This window comes from Setaria viridis, chromosome 9 (genome assembly GCF_005286985.2).
Source record: "Setaria viridis chromosome 9, Setaria_viridis_v4.0, whole genome shotgun sequence".
NCBI classification, from domain to species: domain Eukaryota; kingdom Viridiplantae; phylum Streptophyta; class Magnoliopsida; order Poales; family Poaceae; genus Setaria; species Setaria viridis.
In genome coordinates, this window is record NC_048271.2 from 45,621,092 (window position 1) to 45,643,175 (window position 22,084).

Below are 22,084 nucleotides of genomic sequence, written 5' to 3' on the forward strand. Positions count from 1 at the left end.
CTTAAATGATGCGGGGGTATTTCGTTGCAACAACAACATTTTGTACGGGCCTACGGATCAATCGAGACGCGAGGCACGACGTATGCCGTTTTTTTTTAAAAAAAAAAACTGATCCACCGGAACAACACCGGATAATCGTAGCAGCGGGGTCCGGGGTAAAGTGCAAATGGATGCCTTCATCTTTTGCCCCTCTCCCGCGTCACACGCCACCGCCATGGCTGTCTGATCGAGCTCCCTTCCACCACGATTTGGTGAGGGTTTAACCGTCTATATATGGTATATTTAGCTAGAGATGGAGCACGCAATTAAATTCACTGAACCATGAAGTCAAGAATGAAGAGCGGAGAAATTAAGATCCAATTTGAAAAGGCAAAACAATCGTATAGATACATCTAGCTAGTATCAACATATGGCCCATATATACGCAGTACAAGATCATCGATCGATGAGCCGACGATGCGACGACCCAAGGACATGAAAGCATGCACGCACACGCTTACCTTATGGAAATACACACGCTACGTATATATACGGGGCGTGCTCGACATATGTTCATAGGCATGGCATGTGGAATCTCAATCTCGCAAAGGGGGGAAATAATAAGATCCCGTACGTTTCCCTACCAGTAGTCCTGGCCGTAGAGCAAGTTCCCGGCCGTTTGATCGTACATGCCCTGGAACGGCGGCGGCGCGGCCATCGCGCGTTCCGCGCCGACGCTCGCCCCCGTGGCCATCGTCGGCGGCAGAGCGCATGGGCCGGCCTCCGTCGGGGAGACGCGTCCGAACGACGAGTAGGACGAGGAGGAGGACGCCGGCTCGCCGGCGTAGTAGGCCCCGCCGGCGAGGTCGTGGTCGGCGACGTTGGAGTCCCGGCCGGTGAGCTCCTGCACGACGGCGCGGAACTCCTCGGCGCTGGCGGTGAGCTTCATGGGGCTGGAGATGTACACCACCTTGATCCCCTTCCCGCCGCCTCCTCCACCCTGCCTCCCGGCGCCCCTCTTGCCGCCGTAGTGGTGGTGCACCGGCGGCTTGGAGATGCCGCCGTTGTGGTGGTGGTGGTGGTGCCTGTGCTGCACGCCCAGCTTGCTGTCCATGATCTCAACTATCCGTTGAACGTACGTGTGGGCCTACGCACGCGCGTTCGCAGAACTCCAACCGAGATCGATCGCTGAATCAAATTAAGCTGCTGGTTCAAATCAAACTTAGCTGCAGCTGGCTCTGGAAGTCTGGAGTGAGATGAGATGAGGTGGGGCGGTTTGCCCGCGCTTTATATAGGCTTGCGCGCCTGATGGGTGGCGCCGCAAGATCGTTTAGAGGAGGTGATAGCTTTTGTTCCTGACGAGGTCAGTGCTCCCGGGCGCGGCGGTGGATTGCACTGGTCCGGGCGGCAGGTTCCCGGAATCTGCAGTGGTTTTTTTTTGGAAGGGAAAATGAATTGGGGCACATGGGGTTTTGATTTGATCCTCACTTTTTTTTTCTCCCTCTCCTGTGTGGTGGCGGTACGGTCATCGGGTGTGACGGCTTCTTGCTTCGCCGTTCTCGCTCAGCTTGGATCGTGAGAGTTGGTGAGATCGACGACCTGGATCGGGGAGCTAGCTAGAGAGAAGGTTCCTGGAAGAAAGGGGCGCAGGAGATGTTGACATGCGCGCGCGGAGGAGGATTTACTTTGTGGCGCGGCTGCAGTTTATTAATTACTCGCGCAGCAGCATACAACACACACAGCTGCAGGAAAGCTCGGATGCCATGTCGCGTGCGAGCCCTACAAGGGAGTCGAGTCGTCGGTCTTGCGGTCCACGCACGACTCTCCCTCCGATCCACGTCGCGCGGGCAGGACGGACGAAGATTTAGATGTTCCGTTTCGTTGGAGCCTTTGGAGTTGGAGGTGGCGACTGGCGACGACATCCATGTCCCGAAGCGATCGATCGATACGTGTCGCTGCGTGTGATCTATGTGCGCATCGGCGCATGTTCACACACAGGAACAACAGTTTTGGCGGACTCGAACAAGGGAATTGACGGTGATCCCAGTAAGATGAGAGTGACACTTACTTATCTTACGACGTGTCAACTGACAGTTAACATCTAGGGATGCAAGACTTAGTGCAATTCAACGTAACAAGAGACAAATCCGGTAGTCCCGGTAGGTATTTCACACATGCCTAAGATCGAGCAATACTAACTGTACAAATCGCACATCACCACATGAACCATAAAAAACAATTTTAAACATTACACAAGTTCAACAATTAAGATTATAAGTTCGTGACATACATGGTTCAAATCTGAAATTCTCATGACAACAACAACATGATGTTAAACATTAAGGTTTAAGTTTTTCTAATATCTAACTCATGAAAAGAACACATCTACGCAACGGATACGATAAATAAACACAAAAGAAACGATAATGTAGTTGCCCAAGAACACTATCGAAGCAACAAACGACCGCTCTAGTCACTCATCACCCACTCTCGGATCGGCGGGGTAAAATTGACCAAACACGGCCTCCGGTTCACCTGCAACTTTAGTGAGCGATAGCAACATGAGTAAAAAAAGGTACTCGCAAGTATTACGCAAATATATAACAAGATCATGCATAGAGTTGAAGGCTGTAAGGTTAAGTAGATTTGCAAAAGCCTATCTCATCTAATCCTTAATTTTTGACCATAAGCATGTGAATAACACCCTATGGATAGCTAGCATATTTTATTTATCTTGCCCCAACCCCACCACAAATTTTAGTTGAAAACAATTACATCAACATGGTAACATAGAGCATAAATGTGAACAAGTATCATAAGCATCCGATGACTCTACGATAAATTCATGGGACTGGAGCTTGCTCATAACCGAGAGCGTGGCAATTCAAATTGATTTAACCTTGCAAGGTTGTACTCTTTACCCACACGACTCGAGGACCTTAGGGCTTGCACACCCGATCAATGGTGCGCAAGGGGTACTCATGCCAACCCTTTCCAAACCGCTTCGAACTATGAGTAAAACATGCCTAGTTTGTATGGAGGACGATCTAGATCCACCGGGGACACTCCTAGGCTCCTCTACATAGTCCAAGGACCACACATCTAGGATTGTGCCTCATAAAGCGAGTCAAGTAAGGTATTAAGCTTACTCATCCCATTCGGGAACATGTGGTAGCACAAAAAAGGGTGCTCAAACCAACATCAACAACGGACGGTCCTTAATCGACTCAAGCGATCTATGTCACCGAGACTCCAGTCTCGCGACCCTACGTACCGCTCAAATCTCGTATCCAATTAACCATCATGTTCATTTATTCAACAACATTAGAGAATCTTATTAGATTCGGTGTTGATTAACCTGTAACCATTCCCTTACCAAATTGATCATTCTATGTCTAAGCATGGCTAAGCAATTAACAAGATTAATTCATTAATACCCATATTACTCGAGTGATAAGGTATATAATAACAAAGCAATGGAGGCCATAATATCAACAACATAGGTGCTAACAATACAATAAGATAGATAACCCACATGCATCCCATAGCTATACATAGTAACAAATTTATTTAGAAAAATAGGATAAGTATGCATAGCTGCTTGCCTTAGTTTTCCTCGGGTTCAACCTCAACGTCTACTTTGGCCTCAGCTTCAGGCTCAACGGTCACGTTATCCGGCAATTCGCTCTCTAAAATGAATGAAATGCGTGCATGCATTAGAGATGATGCTAGGAGTGCAAATGCTCATGAAATGCATGAAAAATAATAAAAATAGTAAGGAATGAATTGTTAACAGAACAATCACAACCACAATAGTAACCATCATCAAGATTAAATGGAATGATCACCTTAAATGATTAATCCACTACCAAGCATGATCTGCAAGATTAAAATCACTGATTGAGCAACAATTATGAAATAAATTACACTGATAGAGGATCACACAACATGATAGTGAGAGTTGGATTCACCTTAAAATCTATTTTCATTAATGAGGTATAAAATAAACAATATAAACTATTATTAAACATATTAAATCAGAAAAGGCATGTAAATCAACCATAAAAACATAAATATCATTTTTTCTGGATTCTATGTAGAAGACACAGACTAACACAAGTGGTTTCAACATTTTATCATTTTTCTGCTAATTATCATGCAAATAACAAGATTAAGACAACAAACAAGTATTTGAATTAAAACAGCATGAAAACCATAGATTCCACTAATACAAGTTGCAAATCTGGAGCATACATGATAAATGGAAGCTAACAAAATTGGTTCCACAATTTTTGGAGCAACACATGATTTATTAGGCATTTAGCAAATTTAACACAAGATAAATCATAGCACTATATCTACAACAGCAACATGCACATACCCAATTTTGCATAAAACTAGATCTCTTCTGGAACCCAACAAAATAAGAACCACCATTTTTTGTATTTATAGATATTTTACTATGATTTTTGCAAACTCATGGACACACAAGTACCAACATGTAACTCCCTATTAGGTTGTACTGTTCATCTTCTTCACCTTCTTCAGTTCATTCACATACAGAGGCACACATAGAGGGAAGGGCCAGTCAAGATGGCAGGTTGCCGTGCTGCAGGACTTGGAGAGGGGTACTAGGAGCACAAACACGTGCGCAAAGGAAGAAGAGGGGAGCGTCCAGCTTATGCTATCTCACCGTCAGTAGTTTGGGAGCTAACGGACATGAGTGCACGCGAAGGAACAATAGCAATGGGCAGAGGACGCTCGCCGCTGGGAGGCCTGCACGGCGGGGAAAAAGGTGGGTGAGAGGTAAAACTAATGCACGACGTCGCTAGGGTGCTTTGTCTGCAAGAAATCGAACCGAGACTTACCAACGGTGGCGGATTGGGTTGGCGACAGCGGAGAGCTTGGAGGTGGTGGCGGCGGCAATGGAGGTAGGGGGTGGCTAGGGTTCGGCGGAGGCTGGCGTCGGGCTTATAAAGGAGGAGCAGGATAAGAGCATGGTCGGGATTTCACGTGGGCTAAGCCACGGTGGCCAGTCTGGCCATGGCACCACGACGGGTGCCACTGTCACTGCTCAACATGCGGGCGCACTGGCGCGGGAGAGGAGGAAGGGGCGACTGACGTGAGGGCCCTACCGATTTTCAAACAATCCCACTTCTCCACCTCAAATGACCCAGCTATAGGCACTTAAAAATCTCCCAAAAATACTCATTTGAAAGATAAAATCACAAAGAAAACAATGCCATAAGAATCACCTTCAGAACTGATCAGGTTTTCATGCAATTGACAAAAGAAAATAGCTAAAACTGAAACTTAAATGAATTTTTAACATAGGAAAACATCATTGAAAAATTAAGTAAAAATACTTTAAATTCATCAAATTGCATCTAGTATTTAAATAAAATAATAGGAGGCACAATTGCATAGCAAAAATTTGAGTTACTTTACAAGTTTGAATTTCAACAATAAACAACAATTATATGAACTTAAAAAAATGCATGGCCATGATGCTCAATTATGCACAAATGATACTCATGATGCTCAATTATGCACAAATGATACTCATGATGCCTGGTTGGCTGACTGCACTAGTAGAGAACTGACCTTCCATGCGCTCCCTTTTGTCCCAGTTTAAAGTTGGCCCGGGACAAAAGGGGCGCGCCACGGTAGGCTGGAATGGAGCGGAGCTTTACTCCCAGTTGGTATTTGCAACTGGGACTAAAGGCCCTCCTTTAGTCCCGGTTGTATCGGCCAGAGTCCAGGTGTTAGTGGCGTGCCCCTTTTATCCCGGTCGGAGCCTCCAACCCTTTTGTCCCGGTTGGAATTACCGACCGGAGTAAATTTCAACCGGGACAAAAGGTGTTCCTTTTATTCCCGGTTGGAGTTTTTAACCAGGATAAAAACTTACCCCCATTAAATCCCAAGACAAAGGCCTTTCTTCCTCCTCCAACCCGAGCCACTCCACTCCACAAAGACAGAGAGCTTCACCTACTCTCGGGTGGCGCCGAGGCAAGGGAGGTGCTGCCCGAATTTTTTCCCCTCATTTCTATAGGAATTTCACTCATCCAAAGTGTTGCAAAGGTTAGCTACTTCATCCTCTTGTTATGCTTTGATTTATGCTTTAGAGAGGGAGAAAAATGAGTTTGTTTTTTAGAAAGAGGGAGAATGAAGAGAAATTTGTATTATACATGTTTTTGAGCTAAAATGTGATGGATAGTTTGCTTGTTATATACGATTCGTATTAGTTAAAACAAGTTGATGTGTAGAATGGAGATGGATAGTTTATTTGCTAGAATGTGAAGTAGAAAATGGAGAGGATTTTGAGCTAGAATGTGAGGGAGATTGGAGTGTAAATGTAAGGTAGAATTGAGAGGGTTTCAATATTAATTATGAGGACAAAATTAGCATGTCATATGTGTCATATATAGTATGCATCCTTGCAACGGTTTAAGAATGATGCTACCCTTGTCTAGACGGTTTATCTTGTCAAATTCAATATGATTTTTCAAATCCGTACTTGTTGAACTTGCATACCGTGTTCATCTCGGTAAGCATGTTCTCCGCCAAGCAGCAACAAACATCAAGGAGGAGCTCCAATTCTATGAGGAAGAGCGGCAAAGAACATTGTGGAAGACCGTATCCCCTTTCTCGTAGAATCGGAGCTCTTCCATTGCGAAGTACGGTGCTGCCCAGTGGAGAACATGCTCGCCGAGATGATCACAGTCTTCAAGTTCAACAAGTTCTGCAGTGCTAAGGTATGAATTTTTGTACATAGAGATGGCTTCTGTTGCTGAAGGTAGTGGTGATGGTGGGGGCAATCGTCATTCCTCTCACGGCAAAGGGAAAACCATAGTTGGCCCTGATGATAAGCCAAAGAAAATGAGCACCTAGGAGAAAGCAATGCTTCGTTTTTTGCAAAAACGTCATCAAAATGCTGTTGCGGCGGGTCAGGAACCTCTTTTTGGTGGTCGTTATGCTCTACCGTCAGTCCTGGGTGTTTCACGTCCACTTAGTACTACCGTTGCAGGAGGCACAAATAAACCACAGGATGAGGTTCGGTCAGCGGAACCTTCGTCTTCGCCGCCCAAGGATGTTTAAAGTCCTCCTAGATAATGCTTAGTGGATGGCTTGTCGTAGTGTATCATGTTGTTTGGATCTGAAATTTAGATATGTATATTTCTATCTATATCTAAATTTACAGCATTATTTGCACTACAAAGTTTGACATGCTTTCAATCGTGAATAGCATGTAGATAAGTTGTAAAGCATATAAAAAAGGAAAAAAATTCGTAATCCATTTTCATGCGTAATCCATTTTCAAGTGTAATCCATTTTCATGCATTATACAATGCAGATGGATCGGCAATAGATGTATAATGTGGACAGACGGAGCAAGGTGTTTATTGATGGCTTGCATTATTTTTTTGAAGTGGCCAAAACGAACAAGCTAGATAACGGGTTTGTATGTTGTCCATGCTTCCAATGCAGTAACAAGAAAGACTATTCAATGGATTCCTAGGGGACTATTCACAACCACTTGTATGCCTAACTATTTTGTTTGGACCAAGCACGACAAAAGAGGGGCTGTAATGGAAGATGGCAAAGAGGAGGAGGATGATGACAACATTCCGGACTAGGCTGCAGGCCAAGCTTTTGCAGATACTACAATGAGCGAGGCTAATAAAGATGAGTTTGCAGAAGATGGCCCTACTGATGACCTTGGTCAGGTGCTACGAGATGCACACAGAGATTGCGAAACTGAGAACGAAGCAGCAAAGGTGCAGCATATGATAGATGATCACAAAAAATTATTGTACCCAGAGAACGGGTTCGTATGTTGTCCATGCTTCCAATGTAGTAACAAGAAGGACTATTCAATGGATTCCTAGGGGCTATCCATTTTCATCCGTAATCCATTTTCAAGTGCAATCTTCTCAATTGATCCACGCCTCAGGATCGGAGTTTAATAACTTATTTACTTCTGCTATATGTACAGGTGGCGTACGGGAATGCCTTACCAATCATGGCAGGACAGACAAGCCATGGCATGGAGATTCCACCTGGCTACGCTAGCGTCAGCCTAGAGTAGATCGCTGAGAGCCAATATGAAGACCTAGAGCTCGACATCCCAGGAGGCGTCGGAAAAGGACACTAGGAGATGCGCTTCACGGGATCATTCTATGGCGCAAATGCTACATCATCATCCCCGGCACGGAAGCACCTCCTCAGAGCTCAAGACCGCTCCCTGCAGATCCCCAGCAGCGACCATCTCCTCAAAGCTTAAGACCGTCATCTCCAGCACAACCTGCTCCAGGACCGTCGCTTCCTGCTCGATCAAGGTCTCCATCTCCACCACATCCTGGTAGTGGGAGGGACGACGACAATAACAACACCCCTCCCAGATCACCGTCACCGGGACTAAGAGCAGCCTCGAGGAAGGAACCTGCAGCACCACTTAAGAAGTCGCGACCACCACCTCCTAAGCCAAGACAAAGAAAGAAGAAAAGAAAGGAGCCTGAAGTGACTCATGAGGAACGTTGGGAGGCAATGACTCATGCGGAATAGTGGGCCGAAATCCAAGCAGAGGCCAGGGAGTGGTTCAAGAAACAGGCCGAAGAAAAAAAAAGCAAGGGAGATGGAGCCGCCACCAGTAAATCAAAGATAATTAATTTTTTTTATCAGGATGGAAGAAGGAGCCAAGAAGAGGATACCACTACTATCGAAGTACGAACGGGCGTTAGTCAAGGCTGATGAGAGGGAAAAAAGAAAAGGAAAGTCATCTTCCAGTGGTGCTGTCCCCGACCTCGGGCATCTACTAGAAAAAGATGTTGAAAAGATAGCAGCAATGCCCTTGGATCAATAAGCACAAGTATTGCAATTCATGGAAGAAACAGGTGGGACTTGATGAATGTCTAGGGCAAGTTGAGCTGCCAGTTGCACCGCCAGTTGAACCAAGATAGACCTTTGAGCTAGGCAAGTCTCTGGTAAGGCCTGAGTTGGTACGGAACCTATCAACAAAGATGTAGGAATTCCATCAATGGTACATGAAGGTGTCCGCCGACTCGAGGGAGATGTTCGGCCTTAAGGTAAAACCGATAGATTTTTACGGCGAAGGCAAGAAAGTCCCGTGGCTAGAATTCAAGGATATATATGAAGTGTACCATCATGATGCCCTAGACATCTCTCTGATCAGCGCCTGGGTTCTGTAAGTGTCCGTTTATCTACATGTAAATTTTTGCTCATATCATTATTTTTTTTGCATGCGTCACCGTACTAACTTTGTCTTCCATTTTATATAGGATGCTAATTCAGACGTGCCGACGAGAAGCGTACCTCCATATTGGCTTCATGGATCCATCCGTAGTTAACAAAAAACAGATACAGGTCGCGCCGGACAAAACCTTGTGGAAGTATACAACTTCCTAGATAAATAAAAATTAAAGGATTTCATAATACTTCCATACAACTTCAAGTAAGTGTGTGTATACCGTCTAATTTCGTTTTCAATTTCCTTACTTGATTAATGTTAGTTAGCTCTAATATATATGAACATTTATGTACGCAGCTTCCACTGGATCCTCATTATAATTGAGCCTGAAAGAAGCCACATCACTGTCTTCGATTCGTTGAGGAAAGATCCGGTGGAGTACCGAGACATGCAAGACATGCTAGGCTTGTAATAATTCTGGACCTTTATCTCTATGCAAAAGTTTGTTTTCTAAATTTTCACCTAACACTATATTATTCATTATTTTAATCCGCAGCCATGGAGACAATTCATCAGGACACACAAAGGTCCATTCAAAGAAAAAGTTACATGGAACACAGACTTCCCGGTACGTATGAAGTCTGCACATTTTGTACATTCTATAACACGAATATTTCATAACTTATTTTTTCTCCACTGAAGTGCTTAAGACAGGAACCCGGGAATAATCCATGTGGCTACTACATCTGTGAGCACATGTACAATTTTGTGGGACCCAAGGGACTAAACATGACGTCGCACAACTTTAAAGTACGTAAAATAAAATTATTAATAGTTAATTATTTTCTAGCTCTTTATATTTAATTGTTCATGTAACATTCACGTATTTCCAAATTACAGATGTTAAATATTCAACATGGACTCTTGAAGAAGGAAAGGGTAGCGGCAATATGTGAAGGTCTCATTGGATTCTTGATGGACGAGGTGGTAAATCCACAAGGAGAATTTTATTACGATGGACGAAATTTAGACGCTTCGAGCAACACCTCGACGGGAAGATTGTAGATATATAGTTTGATTTGTATATATACGCTAAAATTTGTATAGTATGGTAAGAATTGTATATATATACTAAGAATTGTATATATAGTAATTGTATAGTTACTAGTTTCATTCATTTAAATACTAGTTTGATTTCATTATAAAAAAAGTCTCGACTAAGATTAACAAAAGGGCTGCGTACGTACGTGATGCACGAAATTACAGGCACCATGCAGCGCCTAAAATTTCAGGCAGGACTTTAGTTCCGGTTAGAAAATCCAACCGGGACTAAAGGAGCGCCCTTTACCAACCGGAAGTAAAGGGTCTTGTCCCACGCCTGGCGTGGTAGGCCCTTTAGTCGCGGTTGGTTTTTAAAACCAACCGGAACTAAAGGGTGGCTTTACTCCCGGTTGAAAGATCGGGACTAAAGATCCCCTTTTATCTCGATTGGTTTATCCCAGATGAATTTTCGGGAGATTTGTTCTATGCCAACTCGAGTTTTCTACCGGTGCTGGCGGGTCTGTGCGTGCCTCATGCTGAGGCCGTACTGTTGGAGGTGCATGCACTAAGCGTATATGCGCTCTCTGACCGGTATCACTGTGCGTTCACACTCTAGTTCTCCATAACTTAATTTGATCTGCAGTACATTATTGATGTTGTTGAAGATGTATATATAATATATGCACCATCTCAAGTTCTCAACCTTACCATCTTCAGAGAGAGAGAGAGACCATGATCCAGCGGCACACGTGGCAGTTTTACTACCATGCACTTTAGTCATCGGTCGCATGAATACTAAATTAATTAACGATGATGACGAGTGCTGCATAAATCTATGCCATCTGTTTCACTAGGAGTACATGACTTACTCATCAGTCCTATCCCCCATAATACTATATGCTAGGTCAAACACCATGTGCTACCGGCCTTTACCTTATAATTAACGGTGCATATCACTAACATGCATGGTAGACCAATAATGTTTTCATGTAGGCACGTACTACCCTGCCAGCTACATTTATGACCTGATCAGATTCAACGCATCAGTACATACATATAATAAGGCAAAGAGGGTCGTATGATGAGTATCCAAAAGGCTAAACGAAAAGAGAGTTCGGTTTGGAATCGAAAATGTCAGTCGGTCGATCCAGCAGATGCACTGGCTGACGACATCCTCCAGCAGTCAGATGATGGAGCAGTATATGCATGCATGCATGACCAATCATCAACGCCACCTCAGGCCTTTGGAACTTGGAAGATCACGATTCATGCAATAATTCCGGTCCTCCAGAGTGAAAACCGTGAACATCATAAATAAAATAGAGTATTAATTAACTGAAATCTATCATAATAATTAAATATAATTAAAGATATACGGTATTACCTGGAAAATGAAAAAAAAGATAAGAGCAAAGATGATCAATTTCGATTAGCTGTGTGCATAGGCCGACGGACTGGTTAATTTTGCTAGGATGATTCATATCCGGCCGTGTGCATAAATCCAAATAGCTAGATACTGCTTAGGATATGGAAGAGGAATTTGACAAATAATTTTCTGGTCCAAGATTGCGTCTCCATTGCGACATATCTCGTGTCACTTGCTAGTTAAGCATGTAACTGCGAGGTACTTTCTGGTGCTCCTGTCCCAGCTCCTGCATGCATGTATGCGAGTTGCGAGGTCAAAAAAACGCTCGCTCAAGACGACCATCTCCTGCTCAAATTTGAATGGTGTCAACATGCCAGTTCAATTCATGCATTCGTGATTTGGCACACGAAGACGTACGGAAGCTCCAACAGAACTCTCCTCCTCATCAATGTAAATGCGCGTGCCACGTCGAGCCAAATAAAAGTCGCGTGCTCAGCGACACGTTTGGACGGACGCAGACGGTACACAATTTGATCGATTGCGTGTACAGGAGGCGCGGTAATAAGCCGGTAACACGGTTAGCGCAGACCGATGACGTCACTGCCTTCCATCATTCCGTTAAGGCAATCAGCCGCACGGAGGTGGCGACCCTGGACCAGACTCTGTAACAGGCAGGAAGCCACGGTTGGAACAGGACGGAAGGCAAAAGCGGCTGGGGAGATGGAGTCATGGAGAGAGACAGGCGCGAGAAGGCCACTTGGGAATTCTGTGACAGATAGATGAGATGAGGAAAGGGGTAAGTTCGAATTGACCGCATCTGGGCCTGATCTTGCAACGACCTGCCCGTTGCGATCGACGGGATCATGGCAGGGCATTTTCCACTGTTAGTCAAGGCGCAGTCCCTGTCCCGCGCAGCTAAAAGGTCTGGGAGAGAGATCAGGACAGTAGCCTCCCCACTTGGACGATAATACGAACCCTCGTGCGCAGGACTAGTGCCGTCTCCCGTCACTGTTGCAGACTTGCAGTGTGTTAATAATGCCTTATTGGATGGTATCTGTACCTGGAGCTATACTGCAGCACTGGATGGATTCTCGTTCTCTGGTCTCTGCCCACACAATCACGGAATCACCTGTTGAGATCTTTGCCCGGACTTGTGAGAGAGAAAAACTCACTGCCCCGCCGCCGTGGTGGTTCAACTCGTTAGAGTTCAGGTCGTATCCATTGCATACGGAGATTGAAGGCGCTAGGTATCATACCACCTGTTATTGTTCCTAAATAAAATATATCAGCTCGTTCGGCTCTCTGCCGCAGCAGCTGCAGCACGCAGCAGCTCTCTGCCGCAGCAGCCAAGCGAACGAGCCGATATATAACTTTTCAAATCTGAGCGCGTATTTTGTCCATTTCTTCATCAACTGGGCCTTGCAGCAGGTTTGTTAGGCCATGACGTGACGCCTTGATAATCAACTGCTAATAATATGGCTGTCAAGGAGCTTCGTCAGTCAGAGACCGAACGATTTAATTAACGAGCAACTCAATTTTTTTTGGTTATATTGCTTAACCACCAACATCTTTAATTTTTACTAAAATAAAATCACCTGGAGGTCAAAGCAGTTCACGGCTCGGGGTCGGGCACCGTCTTTGAACGGCGCTCGTTGAACTGATAACTTCAAAGATGAAACAACAGCTTTAGTCACTTGATCCAATCAATCAGTGATTAAAATATCAATCACGCGCGGAAATAACCTCAGGCAACATACTCCCTCCGTCCCAAATTACTCCGTACTATTCGTTCCAGCTTGTCTAGATATCTAACTTTTGCTACTCCCTCTGTTCCAAATTGTAAATCGTTTTACCTTTTTTAAGTTAATAGAAATTATTATACATCTAGATATAGTGTATGTCTAGGTGTATAGTAATATCTACGAACCTAGGAAATTCAAAACGACCTACAATTTGGAACGGAGGAAGTACGTGTTTAGACATACATATATCTAGGTCCATAGAAAAATCTATGTATGTAGAAAAGTCAAAATGAATAATAATTTGGAACGGAGGCAGTAGTATAGATTCTATACGGAGTTTTTCCTTCCCTTATCTTTTCTAGAGAACTTCAGTTTTCACACACACATAGCTGCACATTTTTTTTATGCACGTGTACCTTGATGAGAAAGGGAGTGACTGGAGCAGCGTGTCAGTGAATTTCTCCGAAAGATCACTAGCACACCATAACAAGCTATCAGTAGCTTGGTGCCCACGAAGGCAGAGGACCTGGAGCCACAAATCAGTATGCGCGCAAGCTACGCGCCTACGCCAACGAGGCTGGCTGACCCCGGCCCTGCTGTCATGCTGTGCATGCACACACAATCTTCCTGTCAATCTGAAGCGGCCAAACTTCAGCGACAGATTGCATTCCATCCGCCGGTCTCCTCTATGCTTCGTTGGGTTCGCTGTTAGTTTTGTTGGTACATCGTTTCCCTGCAGCGGCAACAGCTACGAGTCGATAGTCCACGGTTGGTCAAGAACCGTTCAAAGCTTGAGACCAGCGGAAAATGTCTCCTCCCCTGACGGGATTGTTGTCAACTGCCGACGACTCAAACTAAGGAGCATGCAGCTAGCGATTAGCATGCGCCATGCATGGTTGATCAATGACCATTAATGATGTCTCCCTCCTTTCTCGCGCAGGCGCAGCAGTTGATGAATCCGCGGAGAAAACTGTGGCCTGTGGGGGACATTGAACCCTTGATCAGCAGGCCTAACTAAACTAACCCGTCCCTGTCATGAACGATGCAGCCTTGGAGGATGAACACGGGTAGTTGTATTGTATCGTACGGTACGCAGGCTGACCTTCTAGAGGCCGATGAGTTTATTAGTAAGCTGGTCGTCGTCGTCGTCCATGTCTCGCGCACGAAGGAATCCTGCCCTTTCTTTCTCTCACCGATTTCTGGAAAAAGGGAACCGATCGAGTGGGGGCAGTTGAGTTGAGGCCGGCTGAGAGTTTGATGCTGCTGGGCCAGAGATAGAGAATAACGGGCATCATGTACGTGTCACTGTTGCACTGTTGGCTAGTGGATGCGTGATGGATATAGTGGACTGACCGGAGAGGCAACGTGAGCTTTAGCTTCTTTGAACGGTGAAAAATGGTGGTGCGTGGTTTTTATCTGGCCGTGACGAACTGAGTGATGATCGGATCGGATGCCATGTTCAACGTCTAACAAGTGGATCAAGGAGGGATGGAGATGTTTGCCACACTGATTCTTTCTTTAGAGGAACGATGACCATGCCGAACTGAACTGAACAGCCTTAGCCCATTGGGCAGGCGAACAGAATCGTAGCAGGGAAAAAGACGGAGCATTTCCAGCCCATTATCTCGCATTCTCGCTGGGGCGGGAATCTGGAACTAGACAGGCCCACCGTTTATCGGCGACCATAATGCGTTTCTCTTGCTTGAAAGCTTCACAGGTTCGGATAATCTCGATTTTGCCTGGGACTCTGGAGGCATTCCGAAGGCAGCGGCTGGCGAATTTTGATCCAGGAGCCCACGTTCTCCTGTTTCTTTTTTGAACAAGGTTCTCCTGTTTCTACTACCAGCGCATACATTTTTTTTGGGTGCTGGACGCTGGAGATACATTTTTTCGGAGAAGTCACGCGTGTGCATCCCACAAAGTGCAACAGCAAACTGAAACGGGCAGGGCCAAAAAAACGAAAGGGGAAAAAAGTGGAGGTGCGGGGAATCGAACCCCGTGCCTCTCGCATGCGAAGCGAGCGCTCTACCATATGAGCTACACCCCCATTCTGTGTTGGCTGATCTATACTAATGTATTTATTTTTTTATATATTATTAGATATAAGGACCAAATGTTAACCGTTAACTTTTCGTTAGAGTATATGCATGGAAGTTTGGAAGTGGTATACGCGTCGGGGGAAATTGATTTGTGTAAAGACTGAAATCATATGAAAAAATAGTCTCAAAGTTCTCTAAAAAAATCAGCTGAGCATTTCAAGATCAAGCTCATTCTGGTCGATGAGAAAAAAAAAGAACGTATATGTTCTCTCATGCTACATCCGTTTTCAACTCATGCGAACATTTTTGTTTGCCTTGAAATTCCAAAAGGATAATTAAATGACCTTTTTAACTCTTCTTTTTGCATAGATGGAGAGGAACTTTTTGTTTGAACTTTGAAGTCGCCTGATGACCATTTGCTCGGCTACCGAAACAGTTTCCAGTTAGTTCAGGCGCATCAATCATCATTTTAGTCAAGTTTATTTATATTTTCGTTTTTCTTTGCCACAAGGTACAGTAGTACCTACTCCAGCAAGACAAAAAGAAATGTTTGTCAAAGCAGCAAGCGAAGGCCAAGAGAGATGCTGGCGGCCTGCAAAAGCCTTTTCTTCCCCATCGTGTGAGTCCACGGTGTGATGTCACGGAGCGGTGGCGGCTTTCCCGATTCACTGTGCGGAGAAATCCCCGTGCACCCTTCTTCCACCTCCTCCCCTCTCCTCTCCTACTCCCCACTACTCTTCCTCTCTGATTTCTCCCTCAATTCCATCTTTTGCAGCCAAAAACTTGCTGTTCTTCTCCTCCTCGCAACTTTTGGCACCTCATCATCGGCTACCTGACCGCCGGCGACCGGTGGTACTAAGCAGGCGCCCTTTTCCACAAAAAGTCGTCTCTCGTCGAGAGCAGCTGCCCTCCTGCTCCTCGCCTCTCTGCTGGTACTGGACTTGCGCGGAGTGGAGATCCACCCGGACCTGGTTCGATTTCTTCGTTTCGGTTAGTAACCCTAGCTTGCTTAAGAGCTCCTTTTGTTCGCTGAAGGAATTGTGTGCAGTCAAATCGAATCTCCCCCCCCTGTTATGTTAGTTGCGGATTTGTTGTCCGAGAGTTGTAGTACCCTAGTGATAAATCTATCCGTGGTTCGATCAGGTTTGTTCGACTTCAGCGCCAAAGACCAATCTCAGTCGATACCACAGGACGACTTTTTTTTTGAAACGAAACAGGACGACTTGGTGGTCGCCGTGGTGTGCGCGCATTTATTCTTTCTGAAATAATTTGGAATTGAATGATTGAATCCCCATGCCCCACGTCTGAGTTGTCCCCTGTGCCACAGTGGTGTCGTGCTGTCCTCGTTGCGTACTTGCGTTGGAGCTTCCCGCTGCTATTAAGGCAAGATAGCATCTGGAAGGATCAACTCGAATTCCCTTTACGAGCTAGTGAAAGCTGCCTAGTCGGCTTCCAGCCGATCTCCTTTCAACCAGCATGAGCTGCTCGAGCTCCTCCATCAGCCGCCCCCTGCACTTAAGACAGACCCTTGTTCTCTTGGTTACATGTATTATATGCTTCCCCTAATTTATTAGCAGTTTTCAGATATTGTATAATTACTGATTGGGTAATGGCCAAATTTACAGTAGCTTGCTCATAGATGCTTGGACTCGTGTGTGCAGTCGTCTGCACAGCTCCCAGTTGCGAATTTTTAGGCTGGTCTTTGCTTCCACAAAAGCTTTCAAGCTGGGGTATGAGCTGGGAAATTTAGGAATAAGCTTAGTAATTAACGTTGGGCACTAAGACAAAACTATCCTTGCTGTCCTGCGATACCTTACGTCTTAGTGGTGTGGAGCTGTACTAGTTGTTCTTTTGGAATTACGAGCTGCTATGGACAATTGGACAGGAGCTGGCATTACCTTGATTTTCCTTTATGAACCACAGCTAAATGTCTTTTGTTTGATGTTTCCAGGTTTGGAACATGCAGTTAACTCTGACCTGTTGCTGTTTTTGGTAAAGGTATGAATATGCCAGTGCTTAGTTGGACTACCATTCTTGTCATTTCTAGCTGTATATTCTTTATTATGTTGCTGATGTACCTGGAAACTTGTTTCTTGCGATGGATAGTTTGCTGGTCTGCCGGGTGGGTGGATGTGCCAACTGCAGGCTGCTTATCATCCTGTCATAAGAGAAAAACAAAAAGGGGACAACAAAGCAATTTGTTGTCTCATTCTTAGGAGCTGGTGAGAACCCGGCATGGCAGATGCTAGTTCGAGGACTGACACCTCGACTGTTGTAGACACTGACGATAAAAATCAAAGGGTAACCCCTCTTTTCTCCATCCGAATTATTTTAGAAGTGAACATAATGTTGCCACTATGCCTAAACTTTGGTCTTTCTTATAGCCTAATAGGATGTGAAGAATTGGACCGTATTCATTATCCAATAAATGATGAGCTGAGCTTATGTTCTCCGACGCACATAATTTTGCCATGTCTGTTTAACCATCTGCAAACATTATACTCACATGCTCTTATGTCTTAACAAATAAGTAACAGATTATATTAACTTTTAAATTTGGCAAACCTGATGTTAGACTATTGGTTTCATTAAGTGGGAAGTTTCACTTGGAGTGTCTTAAAGTGTTAACACTAGAAAGTTTCGTGAAATGAAAACTTTGACGAAAATAAGAAATGGTACCTGAATTGGTAAATATCCTTGGTGATTGAGGTACACTAAATCCCTACAAAACAGGGCTGTTTCTTGTATTTCCCAACTGTTCTCTCTAGTTTATCTGTTTCATCTGTTACTGATTCTGTATTACTGTTTGCCACCAAGTCGCTTTCATATAGCTCCAAGTTTGCTAAATTTTTTTTGTGTTTGCAAGCATTAGTTGACATTGCAACATTTGTTCACACTAAGCACATCTTCTACATTTGTGAATTTTGCCAAGAAAATTGATTACTAGTTGAATGGAACCCTTTGTGTTTGGAATTGGGGCCTTGGAGGCATAATGGATGATCTCCTACTTTGTCAGATTATTTTACAAATTTTCAACTTCATTCCTGTACAAAGTGCTCATGTCATTCTGAAGTCGGTACATGTTACTTGTTCCATCATCTATGATCTTGACTTCCAATATAAAGAAACCTCCTTCATCTGTGTACTGCTGCATGTCAACTTCCTACCTTATAGTTTCATGCACAAACACTGTATCTCTGTAATTTTTCTTAACCAACTTTTACAGTTAGAAAACGGACAGAGTGGAGCTATTGTCATGGCTTCTAATTCATCTGATCGGTCTGACAGATCTGACAAACCTATGGACCAAAAGGTATTAAATTATTAATTCTTTCTTCTATATCTTTTTACTGTTCTTACCATTTTTCAGTCATGGTCTCTAGAAAATGAATTTTCTGTTCTGTAGGTTTTACGGCGGCTTGCCCAAAATCGTGAGGCAGCAAGAAAAAGTCGACTGAGAAAAAAGGTACTATTACCATGCCTGTGCTGCGCTGTGCACATCTGGGAGCTGTTCCTGTATTTTGGTGCGGCGTGTCTGTGTGCACGTCTCACTGATGCATGCATGTATGTGTGCATGTGTGAGTCAGGACTGTGAAGCGGATCTGCCTAGTTGTCACCAGGGGTGAAGCCACAGTCCATTCTACTTGAGCTTCAGCCTGCCCCTGTCACCACACGCCCTAATATTCTTCTGATCATTACCTTGTTAATTAGTAGGCTAATAATTTGGTTTTGATTGATGAATCAACTCTCTGAGTATTGACACCTATATAGGTTTCTAAAATCGATTTTAAACTATAGGAATTTATGTGTGTTGTATTGAAAAAAGATTCCCGCTCAGTAAAATCAGTATTGTATTTATTTTACCACTGTGTCAACATTTGCACATTGTCGCGAATCTTCCACACAAAAGAATTCCACATAGAAGAAGAATGACTTTGTAGAACATGAAAACTCCATATTGAATTTTTCTATGATTGCACACAGCAAAGATGCTGGGTTGTAAATTGTAATGGATTAGGCAGAGAGATGTTAGCCCAATTCCTGACATCCACCACTGTTTGTAATACTGTAGTATGGATGATTTTGATGTTGTTGATCAGGGAGCTAGTACCACACTGTGTTGCAACTACTTGGATAACCTGCAAGTCAGCAAGTGTGTGTGATTTAGTACTTGTGATCTCATCATTTTCTTTTCTTGTTTCATGATATTATTGGAAAATTGCATAAATACAGAAGGTACCCTTGCTTTGAGAAAAAAAGAGTAACCACCAAGGCACTCCTTGTTTCTTTCTTAATCAACGACCAACTTTGAAAATTTACAATTTAGACATAAGCAACTGAATTGTGTAAATTGAAGTGTATCCTCTAGCTTTTTCTCTGTTCACTATTGGGTTTATTGTTTTCCTATAAGCCCTTTCTAACACTACCTGTTGTTTTCAAAGGCATATGTACAACAGCTTGAGAGCAGTAAGCTAAAACTTGCAAGCCTAGAGCAAGAGCTCCAGAAAGCTCGACAACAGGTGAGTTTATTTGGTTGATGCTGGAGTGCAATTTTTACTGGCATGTCTCCATGGTTTTATTTAAATTTGCTACTTGGATATCACATTGCAGGGAATCTTCATATCCAGCTCTGGAGACCAAACTCATGCTATGAGTGGAAATGGTAAGCTCCCTCCTCCCTCCCTCCCTCTCATGCACACGCACACACATGCTTTCGCTAATTGCTTTTGCAACCTTACATCATTGTAAACCCCAAGTGCTTCATAGGAGTAAAACTGAAAAACTAATCTCTTTGCAGGAGCTATGACCTTTGATTTAGAGTATTCTCGATGGCAAGAGGAGCAAAATAAGCAGATAAATGAGCTGAGGACTGCAGTAAATGCTCATGCAAGTGATAGTGACCTCCGTCTTATCGTGGATGGGATAATGGCACATTATGATGAGATATTCAGGCTGAAGGGCGTTGCTGCGAAGGCTGATGTGTTCCATATACTTTCAGGCATGTGGAAAACACCTGCTGAAAGGTGCTTCTTGTGGCTTGGGGGTTTCCGTTCGTCTGAGCTTCTAAAGGTGCATGCATATGATATAGATAGAATTATATTACACCTGGCTTTGATTGCAAATATAACTCGTTCTAGAACCCGTGCCTCTCAATGGCTGCCTGCGCACCCCCCCCCCCCCCCCCCCCCCCCAAGCAATATATAAAGGGTCCTTGTTTACCACATATCAGTACAATTACTTTCATAATGTGCCACTTTTTTTGGCAATATCGCTAAATATTGTCACAAATATAGAATCTTAAAGTATCGTCTAATATATCAATGACTTGCAGCTCAAGGTCCTGCATGTCACCCCCACATTAAGTGTCATTTATCAATTTATAACTCTCTGTAATAGAACTAACTAATTTTAATTTTCCTAGACAACATGTGCTTGTGTAGATGCCAAAACAACTTCTAATTGTGTTTGGAAGGATTTAAAGCCTATTGCAGGAGTATTTTCCTTAGTAGGGCGTGATTTTTTTTATTATTGTACCATTCAATGGGTGCTTCTGCTTCAAGCTGAACTGTTTGGCTATTCCTTACACTGTTGTAAAATTGCAGCTCCTTGTGAATCAGCTTGAGCCACTAACGGAGCAGCAATTGATGGGGCTATCCAATCTCCAACAATCCTCCCAGCAGGCTGAGGATGCATTGTCACAAGGAATGGAAGCATTGCAGCAATCCTTGGCAGAAACGTTGGCTGGGTCCCTTGGTCCATCAGGATCCTCCGGGAACGTGGCAAACTATATGGGTCAAATGGCTATGGCCATGGGCAAACTTGGCACCCTCGAGAATTTCCTTCGTCAGGTAAACTTTCTGAAATCCTAACCCTGTCAAACATGCAGTTTTTCTGTTGCTGTTATTGCTTTTGATAGATAAAAGAATAAATGAAACTAATTTACTGGTCAGTTAAGATGTTTGCTTGAGAATTCCACAAATTTTAGGAAAGAAACCAAGGCACTTGATTGTTGATTTGACATATTTACCCCTGTTTTGCGCAATCTGTACTGCTCTCAATGTTTCTAGCTCTGAAGGGAACATGTTTTATTTATGTTAGGCTGATAATCTACGACAGCAGACCTTGCATCAAATGCAACGCATTCTGACGATCCGACAAGCTGCTCGGGCGCTCCTTGCGATCCATGACTACTTCTCACGTTTGCGCGCCCTGAGTTCTCTTTGGCTTGCTAGGCCACGGGAGTAACATCGCCAGCGTGGGTGTCTGCTACATGAACTGATCTGCGAGTGTGGGACTGCTGGCTGCAAACTCGCAACACATTTGCAGATGACTGGAGGTTCAGTCCTCACTGTACAAGTTGTATTAACATCTTCTGGTCTCAGATTGCGGTTCAGTGTTGTACAATTTAGGGTAAAGCTTGGAGTAACTTGTAAGTTATCATGAATTTATGATTGACATATTGCAATTGTATTAGCAATAAAAATAGAAGTACATACAAGGCTGGAAGAATATCCAGCGTCAATTAATGTTGGAACCAGCAGCAAGAGCAGCATGTCGCTTTGAATATTAGGTTGATTGGTTGAACTTGAAGTCCTGGTGCGGTTGTGCCCAGAACCAAAAAAAAAAGAGAGAGAAAAAGAGGAGGGATCCACAATACTATCAGGCTTCGAACTCCATATATGAAGGTAAAATTTGCTACGCATTTAGT

General features: G+C 44.0%; 2 protein-coding genes and 1 non-coding gene across 6 annotated transcripts; 1 reads left to right on the forward strand and 2 right to left on the reverse strand.

Moving 5' to 3' along the window:
- Positions 1–334: 334 nt before the first annotated feature.
- LOC117839462 (uncharacterized) lies at positions 335–1,430 on the reverse strand. Its single transcript, XM_034719799.2, has one exon. The coding sequence runs from the start codon at positions 1,091–1,093 to the stop codon at positions 620–622; it is 474 nt and encodes a 157-aa protein (XP_034575690.1). The 5' UTR covers positions 1,094–1,430; the 3' UTR covers positions 335–619.
- A 13,880-nt stretch (positions 1,431–15,310) lies between these two features.
- On the reverse strand, positions 15,311–15,383 carry TRNAA-CGC (transfer RNA alanine (anticodon CGC)). Its single transcript has one exon. It is a non-coding gene; the product is annotated as a tRNA-Ala (tRNA).
- Positions 15,384–15,888: 505 nt separating this feature from the next.
- On the forward strand, positions 15,889–21,898 carry LOC117837488 (transcription factor TGA2.2). 4 transcript variants are annotated; one of them, XM_034717130.2, is made up of 11 exons: positions 15,889–16,045; positions 16,151–16,365; positions 17,327–17,373; positions 17,482–17,676; positions 18,602–18,688; positions 18,782–18,841; positions 19,818–19,895; positions 19,987–20,038; positions 20,174–20,445; positions 20,979–21,224; positions 21,475–21,898. In XM_034717130.2, exons 4-11 carry the CDS (start codon positions 17,611–17,613, stop codon positions 21,619–21,621), a joined length of 1,008 nt encoding a protein of 335 aa, XP_034573021.1. In that variant the 5' UTR covers positions 15,889–16,045; positions 16,151–16,365; positions 17,327–17,373; positions 17,482–17,610; the 3' UTR covers positions 21,622–21,898. The 4 variants fall into 4 exon arrangements, with proteins under 4 accessions (XP_034573021.1, XP_072147395.1, XP_072147396.1 ...); XM_072291294.1 differs by adding an exon at positions 17,760–17,848 and having other exon boundaries at positions 16,001–16,365; XM_072291295.1 differs by adding an exon at positions 17,760–17,792 and having other exon boundaries at positions 16,001–16,365.
- The last annotated feature ends 186 nt before the right edge of the window (positions 21,899–22,084 follow it).